This window comes from Salmo salar, chromosome ssa11, assembly GCF_905237065.1.
Source record: "Salmo salar chromosome ssa11, Ssal_v3.1, whole genome shotgun sequence".
NCBI classification, from domain to species: domain Eukaryota; kingdom Metazoa; phylum Chordata; class Actinopteri; order Salmoniformes; family Salmonidae; genus Salmo; species Salmo salar.
Window position 1 is genome coordinate 59,789,118 of NC_059452.1, and position 12,237 is coordinate 59,801,354.

At 42.4% G+C, this 12,237-nt stretch overlaps 1 protein-coding gene across 1 annotated transcript; it reads left to right on the plus strand.

The window, feature by feature from the left end:
* The first annotated feature begins 606 nt into the window (after nucleotides 1-606).
* On the plus strand, nucleotides 607-8,912 carry LOC106562872 (dolichyldiphosphatase 1). The gene is made up of 8 exons (XM_045689806.1): nucleotides 607-889; nucleotides 1,710-1,810; nucleotides 3,718-3,802; nucleotides 6,478-6,577; nucleotides 6,710-6,808; nucleotides 7,044-7,172; nucleotides 7,385-7,474; nucleotides 7,594-8,912. Exons 1-8 carry the CDS (start codon nucleotides 814-816, stop codon nucleotides 7,628-7,630), a joined length of 717 nt encoding a protein of 238 aa, XP_045545762.1. The 5' UTR covers nucleotides 607-813; the 3' UTR covers nucleotides 7,631-8,912.
* Nucleotides 8,913-12,237: the final 3,325 nt, after the last annotated feature.

Sequence of the window (12,237 nt, forward strand, 5' to 3'; positions counted from 1 at the left end):
ATTGGGCGGATTAGATTATGCTGAGCCTGGGACCCTGGGCAAGGCCTGTCACATGATCCAGCGAAAATGGGGAGGGAGGCGCACCCTTCCCAAATCGAACAATAATCTGAATCACTCTGTCATTTTGTCAACAAGGCAGCATGGTGCATCCTACAGAAACATACATCACTTTTCCATGTAATAAATGTTTCCATATAATAACTTGTTTTCATTAACAAAAGCAATCCTTTCTGCATTGGAAACACAGAATCCTAGTAATTATGGTGCTTTCACGACAACTGGAAACTCATTTAAAAAAAGGTTGAATCACATCAGTCATTTTCAGGTCAGAAAGTCGAGCTCTATAAAGTGCCCCGAGTTCCCGAATTGGAATTCCGTGATGTATGACCAAAACGAATTTTCCCAGTCGGAGTTGTTTTTTCCGAGTTCCATTTTGTCTTGAACTCACAGAAGTCCGAGATTTCTGAGTTCCCAGTGATTTTGAACACGGCGTTACTACACGTGTTATCACATCACTTTTGTTTAGAACCGACTTTGCTGTGGGTTTTGAACAGACCACCTGGCTCATGCCCAGGAAGCAGCCCGGTTCCAAATCTAATGCAATTCATTTTCAGCAGATTCATAACACGACTACACGGGCCCCGGGCGGGATTAATCTAACCCCCTCTTTGGACGATAACTCCTCCTTTATATTCCAGTACAGGTTTGTTCGAGTATTGTGAATGGCTGAAGGGATTGTGTTTCGTATTGGTTAGACGGACTTTGGTATTACGTTTTGATTCGTCGATCCACATTGCCCGGTGTCCGGGTAAAATGGCGTCGGAAGAACACTGCTCGGTACCACCTCGATGGCGGTCGATATCGCTAACCCACGTAGAGTTCCCTGCTGGTAAGTGTATTGACTAATCATTATTATTATGTTACATTTGTCTGATAGATACTCGATGCTTTGGTAATCTGCAAGATATCGTGGGATGTTTTGCAACTGAATTGGCATGACCGACGTGACCTGCCAAATAGTGAGACAATAAAAAGCATATACACAGCTCCGCAGAGAACGTTGCTAACATTAACTGCCAAATAGTGTGACAGTTCCGCATGCGCAGTTGGAAAAGTTGTCCACAATGCCAAGTTAACTATTTCGAGTTTGCGTTGATACATAAAATGTTGAACTTAAATGATAATGAAACAGCGTATTCCCAGAATAAAATGTAGTTTAAAGTTTGTCGCGTATAATTTCCTACTTGACTAGTGACTGGCCCAGTATAGCCAGCTAGGTTTTGTTGATCGCAAAGTAGCTAGTTAGCTGAAAGACACTGTACGGCAGTAAATTGGCTAGCAAGGTTATGCATTCCAAGCCTAGAATATGGCCAAACCATATGTAGGTTGTGTACCTTTTTTTTTATCAACCAAATTGATAGTTTGTTTTTATTTTATTTAACCTTTATTTAACTAGGCAAGTCAGTTAAGAACAAATGCTTATTTACAGTGACGGCCTAACCCGGACGATGCTGGGACAATTGTACGCCACCCTATGGGACTCTCAATCACGGCCGGTTGTGATAGAGCCTGGAATCGAACCAGGATCTGTAGTGATGCCTAGCACTAAATTGCAGTGCCTTAGACCGCTGAGCAACTTGGGAGCTCCTCCCAAGTGTTTAAATGGTCTTGCAAAGGGATTGTTTATAGTATATTTTTTTCCCACAAAGGTGATCTGACTGGACAATTGTTGGCCTACACCAGCCTGCTACCCATAGTGATCCTTGTGGGCTTTGTCACCCTCATAGTGTTCAAGCGTGAACTGCACACGGTAAGTAAAATAACCCAGATCCTTGCCCCATATGGGACCTCAATTACAGAAATCCATAAAAGAGGTCCCAAATGGGGTTACCCAAGTCCCTGCTGGACCACTAAATGAGGACAGGACACGTGTCACACTCACACATGACGCATGCTAAAACTCTACATACAGAAATGCTTGTACAAGGTCATATACACTGCTCAAAAAAATAAAGGGAACACTTAAACAACACAATGTAACTCCAAGTCAATCACACTTCTGTGAAATCAAACTGTCCACTTAGGAAGCAACACTGATTGACAATACATTTCACATGCTGTTGTGCAAATGGAATAGACAACAGGTGGAAATTATAGGCAATTAGCAAGACACCCCCAATAAAGGAGTGGTTCTGCAGGTGGTGACCACAGACCACTTCTCAGTTCCTATACTTCCTGGCTGATGTTTTGGTCACTTTTGAATGCTGGCGGTGCTTTCACTCTAGTGGTAGCATGAGACGGAGTCCACAACCCACACAAGTGGCTCAGGTAGTGCAACTTATCCAGGATGGCACATCAATGCGAGCTGTGGCAAGAAGGTTTGCTGTGTCTGTCAGCGTAGTGTCCAGAGCATGGAGGCGCTACCAGGAGACATGCCAGTACATCAGGAGACGTGGAGGAGGCCGTAGGAGGGCAACAACCCAGCAGCAGGACCGCTACCTCCGCCTTTGTGCAAGGAGGAGCACTGCCAGAGCCCTGCAAAATGACCTCCAGCAGGCCACAAATGTGCATGTGTCTTCTAAAACGGTCAGAAACAGACTCATGAGGGTGGTATGCGGGCCCGACGTCCACAGGTGGCGGTTGTGCTTACAGCCCAACACCGTGCAGGACGTTTGGCATTTGCCAGAGAACACCAAGATTGGCAAATTTGCCACTGGCGCCCTGTGCTCTTCACAGATGAAAGCAGGTTCACACTGAGAACATGTGACAGACGTGACAGTCTGGAGATGCCGTGGTGAACATTCTGCTGCCTGCAACATCCTCCAGCATGACCGGTTTGGCGGTGGGTCAGTCATGGTGTGGGGTGGCATTTCTTTGGGGGGCCGCACAGCCCTCCATGTGCTCGCCAGAGGTAGCCTGACTGCCATTAGGTACCGAGATGAGATCCTCAGACCCCTTGTGAGACCATATGCTGGTGCGGTTGGCCCTGGGTTCCTCCTAATGCAAGACAATGCTAGACCTCATGTGGCTGGAGTGTGTCAGCAGTTCCTGCAAGAGGAAGGCATTGATGCTATGGACTGGCCCGCCCATTCCCCAGACCTGAATCCAATTGAGCACATCTGGGACATCATGTCTCGCTCCATCCACCAACGCCACATTGCACCACAGACTGTCCAGGAGTTGGCGGATGCTTTAGTCCAGGTCTGGGAGGAGATCCCTCAGGAGACCATCCGCCACCTCATCAGGAGCATGCCCAGGCGTTGTAGGGAGGTCATACAGGCACGTGGAGGCCACACACACTACTGAGCCTCATTTTGACTTGTTTTAAGGACATTACATCAAAGTTGGATCAGCCTGTAGTGTGGTTTTCCACTTTAATTTTGAGTGTGACTCCAAATCCAGACCTCCATGGGTTGATAAATTGGATTTCCATTGATTATTTTTGTGTGATTTTTGTTGTCAGCACATTCAACTATGTAAAGAAAAAAGTATTTAATAAGATTATTTATTTCATTCAGATCTAGGGTGTGTTATTTTAGTGTTCCCTTAATTTTTTTGAGCAGTATAGATTAGATTTTCATTGGCCATTAATATTAAAGATTAGGGTAATATTGAAAGTTGCATTACTGTAAGCACGTTTCTAAAAGCTGTATCCATTCACATTGTGGACTTAGGCAAATTATCACACCTAATCCTTTTCCCATTCGTCTTTCATAGATCTCCTTCTTCGGTGGGCTCGTACTGAATGAAGGGCTGAACTGGCTGCTGAAGCATATTTTAAGGGAGCCCCGCCCATGTGAAGGTGAGGAAAGCGACAAGCCACTTACTGCAGTGACCCAGTACATACACCAATAATAGGTGTCTGTCTGTGCATCAAATATCCAGTCAAGGCCAAAAGTTTTACACATATATTAATTTCCACAAAGTTTGCTGCTTTAGTGTCTTTAGATATTTGTCAGATGTTACTATGGAATACTGAAGTATAATTACAAGCATTTCATAAGTGTCAAAGGCTTTTATTGACAATTACATAAAGTTGATGCAAAGAGTCAATATTTGCAGTGTTGACCCTTCTTTTTCAAGACCTCTGCAATCCACCCTGGCATGCTGTCAATTAACTTCTGGGCCACATCCTGACTGACGGCAGCCCATTATTGCGTAATCAATGCTTGGAGTTTGTCAGAATTCATGTTTTTTTGTTTGTCCACCTGCCTCTTGAGGATTGACCACAAGTTCTCAATGGGATTAAGGTCTGGGGAGTTTCCTGGCCATGGACCCAAAATATCGATGTTTTGTTCCCTGAGCCACTTAGTTATCACTTTTGCCTTATGGCAAGGTGCTCCATCATGCTGGAAAAGGCATTGTTCGTCACCAAACTGTTCCTGGATGGTTGGGAGAAGTTGCTCTCGGAGGATGTGTTGGTACCATTCTTTATTCATGGCTGTGTTCTTAGGAAAAATTGTGAGTGAGCCCACTCCCTTGGCTGAGAAGCAACCCCAAACATGAATGGTCTCAGGATGCTTTACTGTTGGCATGACACAGGACTGGTGGTAGCGCTCACCTTGTCTTCTCTGGACAAGCTTTTTTCCGGCTGCTCCAAACAATCGGAAAGGGGATTCATTAGAGAAAACAACTTTACCCCAGTCCTCAGCAGTCCAATCCCTGTACCTTTTGCAGAATATCAGTCTGTCCCTGATGTTTTTCCTGGAGAGAAGTGGCTTCTTTGCTGCCCTTCTTGACACCAGGCCATCCTCCAAAAGTCTTTACCTCACTGTGCGTGCCAATGCACTCACACCTGCCTGCTGCCATTCCTGAGCAAGCTCTGTACTGGTGCCCCGATCCCGCAGCTGAATCAACTTTAGGAGATGGTCCTGGCCCTTGCTGGACTTTCTTGGGCACCCTGAAGCCTTCTTCACAACAATTGAACCGCTCTCCTTGAAGTTCTTGATGATCTGATAAAAGGGTGATTTAGGTGCAATCTTACTGGCAGCAATATCCTTGCCCGTAAAGCCCTTTTTGTGCAAAGCAATGATGACGGCACGTGTTTCCTTGCAGGTAACCATGGTTGACAGAGGAAGAACAATGATTCCAAGCACCACCCTCCTTTTGAAGCTTCCAGTCTGTTATTCAAACTCAATCAGCATGACAGAGTGATCTCCAGCCTTGTCCTCGTCAACACTCACACCTGTGTTAACGAGATAATCACTGACAGCTGGTCCTTTTGTGGCAGGGCTGAAATGCAGTGGAAATGGTTTTTGGGGATTCAGTTCATTTGCATGGCAAAGAGGGACTTAGCAATTAATTGCAATTCATCTGATCACTCTTAATAACATTCTGGAGTATATGCAAATTGCCATCATACAAACTGAGGCAGACTTTGTGAAAATTAATATTTGTGTCATTCTCAAAACGTTTGGCCACGACTGTACACTGGGTCAAATCAAATTGTATTTGTCACATGCGCCGAATACAACAGGAGTAGACCTTACAGTGAAAGGCTTACGTACAAGCCCTTAACCAACAATGCAGTTTTAAGAAAAATACCTGATAAGTAAAAAAAAGAAGGAAAAAAAAGAAGAGAAATAAAAGTAACTAATTAAAGAGCAGCAGTAAAATAACAATAGCAAGGCTATATACAGGGGGTACCGGTCAATGTGCGGGGGCACCGGTTAGTCGAGGTAATATGTAGGTAGAGTTATTAAAGTGACTATGCATAGATAATAACAACAGAGAGTAGTAGCAGCAGTGTAAAAGAGAGGAGGGGGGGGGCAATGCAAATAGTCTGGGTAGCCATTTGATTAGCTGTTCAGGAGTCTTTTGGCTTGGGGGTAGAAGCTGCTGTTTAGAAGCCTCTTGGACCTAGACTTGGTGCTCCGGTAGCAGAGAAGTCTATGACTAGGGTGGCTGGAGTCTGACAATTTTTAGGGCCTTCCTCTGACACTGCCTGGTATTAAGGTCCTGGATGGTAGGAAGCTTTGCCCCAGTGATGTACTGGGCCGTACGTACTACCCTCTCTAGCGGTCGGAAGCCGAGCAGCTGCCATACCAGGCAGTGATGCAAACAGTCAATGTTCTCGATGGTGCAGATGTATAACTTTTTGAGGATCTGAGGACCCATGCCAAATCTTTTCAGTCTCCCGAGGGGGAATAGGTTTTGTCTTGCCCGGCCAGACACCGATTTTTGTATCTGTCAAACACAGATGAGTCAATGGATTTTTACGGTGCCTATGTTGATGGACAGTGGAGGGGAATGGGAACTATCTACAGTTTTGCCTGTCGTTTTTACATATGAAACTCGCCTGACTGTCCATCAAAAGTTCAATTAAACTTTTGACAAACGAAAATGGACATTAACGAAAGCATTTGTTTTTCAACAGTTTTAATATCATCCGTATGTCTGGCTACGGCCTAAAGCCGTCTATTTGTGATTAATTTCGTAGCATGTGGTTAACCCCATGTCTATTCTCTTCCCCGATAGGCGCTCACGCAACCCTGACCACTGAGTATGGGATGCCCTCCAGTCATTCCCAGTTCATCTGGTTTTTTGTTGTTTACTTCTTTCTTTTTCTTTATTTAAGGTGAGTGACTTCTCTCCCAGACTACATTTCTTAAAAATAAATAAATAAAATGGCCACGAAAATAATTATTTTTCATAGTCATTATTCATACGTGACATTTGATGTTGGCTGATGCACTTTGCCCATGTCTAGAATGCATCAAACGAACAATGCTCGCTGTGTGGAGCTGCTGTGGAGACATATACTGTCCATCACCTTGTTAGGTGTGGCCTTCTCCGTGTCATACAGCAGGTGAGGGCGGGAGGGATGACAATGGAGGGAAGGAGGAGAGTTAGTATAAATAGAAAAATATTGATTTGAATGTATTTTTAGAGCATGACACAGTTGCTCAATTTGGTCCCAACTCCTCAAATAGTTTTGCTGTTAATAAATGTCGTAATTAGCTCAACCCAAAAATTGCGTGATTTTTATTTAAAAATGCTCAATGACTAAATTGTGTTTATTTATTTTTTATTTTTTTTCTCAGGGTTTACCTGTTGTACCACACCTGGAGTCAGGTATTCTACGGTGGAGTGACCGGTAGCACCATCGGAGTAGTCTGGTTCTTCTTCACACAGGAGGTGCTGACACCGCTATTCCCCAAGATGGCAGCATGGTAAAGAATGGGGACACCTCTCGGGGGGGGGGGGGGGGGCAGGCTTAGCAGAAAGTGAGCCTTCAGAGCATGGCACAGATTTGGGCAGAATGCACTGTAGCTACAGATTCTCAGTGAATCTGATGTTTTTCATTTGATATTATGTATTTTTCTATTGTTTCTCCCATTTTTAACTTTGTCCCACCTCTCTCCCAAACCATGACTGCTGACAGGCCAATATCAGAGTTTTTTCTGGTGAGGGACACAAGCCTGATCCCCAACATCCTGTGGTTTGAGTACACGGTGACTAGATCAGAGGCAAGGTGAGTTATATATTTTAATCACCATATTAGGTGGAAAAGCAATCTGGGACTTCATATTGAGATGTTTTCAACCATGTTTACATGTTTAGTAATGGTTTGAATGTCTGCTTATCCTCCAGAAACAGACAACGGAAGCTTGGAACAAAACTTCAGTGATCGTAGCAGTTCCTTGGTGAAACTGAGTAAAGGACCACACACGTATGCACACACACACACACACTCGCTCATAAAAAAAACACACTGGAGAATCATCTTCTGGACTGACCTGGTTGAAATGAAAAAAGGGCCAACCCATTTACAGGTGGACCTAAAGAGTGCCAGGACTCGGCCCGGAGCCTGCAGCCTGAGCAAGCCCGTCCACATGCCTCTCCTTCTTGTACAGCTTGCCCAAATGCTCCCCCGACGCATACAAGACCCTGAAAGAGACATACTATTTAATAATAAATTAATATATACTTTAACTGTAAACTCACACACACAGACAGTAACCATTTACTGTAAGAAAGAGATTTTTAGAAACCAATAGAGGGCTCTGTCAATTAACAAAACATTGGCTGGTGTTAATACAGCATGAAATTTGTGACTCTTGTTTTGGGTTTGCTGGTGGGGGAAATATGAGATTGGTGGGGTAAACCCTTGTTTTTTTTTTGGTCTTGTATTACAGAAAAGAGAACCATTTTTAAAACTCCGGTATAACATGTAATATATAAACAAATGTGTACTTTGTTAAAATTAAAGAGAAAGGTGGTTTGGGGGTTAAAACTATTTACATGTGAAAGACCCCCAGTTTCCCCCTCTGATACATCTTGTCAGCCCAATGTATTCGGTTCCAAAATGGACTTGCAGGCATTTAAGCCCTCACATACTGTACAAGCCAAGGCTAGTGTACCTTCTGTACAACTTGAGGTCTCGATTATGTTTGAGATGCTGCAGAAGAAGAGAAACGAGCCATAACATAAGGGGCTCTGTTCTTTTTCTATTCCTCTTCCACACAGGGAGCGAAGGAGTGTTTTCTCAACCCCTTTCTCCCTGCATGTCTGACACCCCAGGAGCACAAACCTGGGACTTATATTTTTCCTTTTCTTTTTGCGGTTCTAGAGAACATGAAACAGTGGCTTAACACTTGTCATTCCTAACTTTCTTTTTACCGGTCTTTTCAAAACATTCCATATCATCTGGTGAAAAAACAAACGATATGACTGCTGAGGGGCAATGTTTTTATTTACATTTTTTATTAAACCTCAGGTCAATCTGTAGCATGTGTTAATGCTGCGTTCCTCGGAAATGCAAGAGCTGATGTTTGAGGCTGTCTGGTGAAGGTTAAAAGCTGATTTGGAATTGTCATGTCATTAGCTCCATAAAGGGAAGTAGTTCTCCTAGATTATCATTTTGTGTAACCATATCAGGCTGAATAAATAAATGAAGTGTTTACTTAAAATTGTATGCTTTTTTCCCCCTCCAATTCTTCTTTGAATAATAGTAAATTAAAAAGAGAGCCATCGTAAGAATCATTATGCAATCCTGAAGGTCATTTTGGATTATTTGGACATTTAGGTAGAACCTACTTGCACAGAGATCATACACAAGCATGTCACATAAATAAGATGTTCAACTTGTGTTAACATGACTATGTTCAGGAGACATGCACTGTAAGAAATCACATTGTGGCTTTTAGACTAGGGGTTGTTTGCGGCCCAATCATCAACTATGCCAGTCAAATTCAATGATGTGTATCATTGGTCAAATCCCCCAGTGAACAATTTGCATGAATCAGACCTTGTCTGATATCAAATTTGCACACCATAAAATGATCATGGTCTTCCCATCTTGATGTGATGTGTCAAGAGGTGAAGAGGTTGGGAGGGTGTACCTGCCCTAGGCTGTTTCCCAAAAGGATTGTAGAACTAATATCTTTTGTCCATCTTAATTCCATTTAAACTAAATGATCTTAGTGCTATAATGCTTTTGGGGAACTCAGCCCTAGTTGTCAATGTATCAATTTATTTGGACATGTCGTCATGAATGATATTCAATCTGTCAGGTTGTTTATTTGTGTAATGAGTAACAAATCCCTGAGTCGGAGTACTACATGTCAGGCCCACTTTTCTATAAATTAGGTTCACTTCTCAGCGGTACAGCGATGAAACATGGTCATGGCTAGATGGGATCCAGCTTTTAAAAAAAACTTTTTGTAGCAGGTTTGGAGTACTTATGCAGCAGGTTAGGAGAATTAACGTAGTAGGTTAGGATAATTGGCTTAAAGGTAAAGGTTAAATCATTTTTTTTTAAATTAGGTGACGGTTAGGAAAAGGGTTAGATAAAATGCAAACAATTTCAACTTTTGATGTTAATTTGACAAAAGCTGTATCCCTTCTAGCCATGACCATGAACAGGGCCTAAAATTAACTTTTTGGTCCACCAGCCACTATGGCAGGTAGATTTTAAATGTACCAGCCACTCAGATTTTTTACCAGGCAAAATACAACATTTTCGCTCTACAATAAAGTTTCCTTAGTGTTCTACAAGCTCTCTCTGCCCTTGACCTTGTTCTGAACACCTCCAAAACAAAGGTCATGTGGTTTGGTAAGAAGAATGCCCCTCTCCCCACCGGTGTGATTACTACCTCTGAGGGTTTAGAGCTTGAGGTAGTCACCTCATACAAGTACTTGGGAGTATAGCTAGACGGTGCACTGTCCTTCTCTCAGCACATATCAAAGCTGCAAGCTAAGGTTAAATCAAGACTTGGTTTCCTCTATCGTAATCGCTCCTCTTTCACCCCAGCTGCTAAACTAACCCTGATTCAGATGATCATCCTACCTAGCTAGATTACAGAGACGTAATTTATAGACCATTCAATCCATTCCAGCCATTATACTCCAGTCCAGCCATTATTATAAGCTGTCCTCCCCTCAGCAACCTCCACTGGTACAGAGCCTCCTGATCACATTTCAGAGCAATCATAAATTGGCTGGCAGCAGATTGGCGAGTGTGGCATTTTCCGAGCTAAACTGACCAAGAAGCACCTTCAATAACACATAAAACCTCACATAATTCTGCCCAAAAACAATGACAATATTTCTCAACCAGTGGCATATACGCTTTTTATGTGAGCGTTGATGCCGTCCTGTTATAAGCAGTGCCCACTTTGTCAAAGGCACGGGCACAAAATACTTCACTTGTCCATTCCCAGCACACCTCTCCAGAGTGCTGTTAGAGAGATCCATTGCTGTGTCGATCCACCAACGTAAAAATAAATAATCTAACATAAATCACGTAGCATATATAGCCTAGGGTAGAAAGTAGGCTATGTGGCCTTATCTGTAGCCTACAGGCTGGAGATAAAATGTATGACAATATAATGAGATGGACACTTTTTACAGCATGCACGTTTCTCCAATCAAATAGCCTAACTTAAATGGTGTCCAAGCAAATAAAAACATTTGCTGACATGTTAACAAACACCATATCCTACAAATAGGACAGGTCAAAGTAAAATGGACAATATGGAATGGACAATCAGGCTACTCACAACTTCTGTCCAGGAGTTTCACCCAGTGGGCTTAATTATCATGATCATTGGTTTCAAGTTTGTATATGTCAATTTGTAATGAGCTGATCATTGCAAAGAAAATTATAATTATGCATTCCCACTGTGTAAACATATTGATTCTCCTTGCAAATAGGCTCAGGACAACTCCTGATAAAGTTGGGTAGCTGATATTCAGAACTTAAATAGCCAAATTGTCACAGGAATCAACCAATGCAACTGCCTTTTTACAAACGGTAGGCTAACCACATGGATGAGCATCTGTAAAATTCCATTGGGGCTGAAACTGCAGGCTACAGTAAGCACGGACCAACGCCTACATCTTTTTTGGACCGGCCATCTTTTCTTGTGTTTTACAAACGGTAGGCCTGCCACGTAGATGGGCATTCATAAAATTCCTTTGCCGGCTTACACTGTAGGCTACACCCCAGTAAGCACAGACCGACACAGACTTCTTTTGGACGTATTATTATTTTATTTTTTTCCTTCTCTACAAACGTAGATTTTTAGTCCGGTCCAAATCTGAACCAAACATAGACATCTATAATTGGTTCAGATTTGGACCAGACAAAAAATCTACGTCTGTGGACATGGAAATAAAAAATGAAAAATACCAGTCTGGACAGTTCTTGATTTGGTCCAAACATTGACGTATTTTCAACTTTAATTCAGTACCAAAAATGAATCTGATTTAAATGTCTGGAAAATACGTATTTTCAACGTCCGGAAAATATGTATTTTCAACTTTCATTCAGAACTGAAAATTAACCTGATTTCAATGTCCAGAAAATATGAATTTTCAACGTCTGGAAAATACGTTTTTTCAACTTTCATTCAGAAACTAAAATGAACCTAACTTCAATGTCTGGAAAATACGTATTTTAGACTTCTTTTCAAATGTAATTTTGCTTACTGGGACTATTCTAGTTTTGCGGGGTATAAGAGGGTGTTTTTTGCGCAGTGGCATGTATTCATGGATGCCAAGGGAAGCCAGGCTTCCCCAAATATTTGACCAATACATTTTTTTCAATTATAAAATAAATGTAGCTTTTGTCTCACTGTGTTTTCATACCGGAGAAATCATTGGAGAGGGAAAGAGCACCACATTTCTCAGTATGTGTTAGCTACATAGTTGTCTTTGCATCAATGATAAAGGTGTAGCTAAAGGTGTAGGTGTAGCTTTGAGAAACTAACTTTGAGAAACTAACAAGGTTAG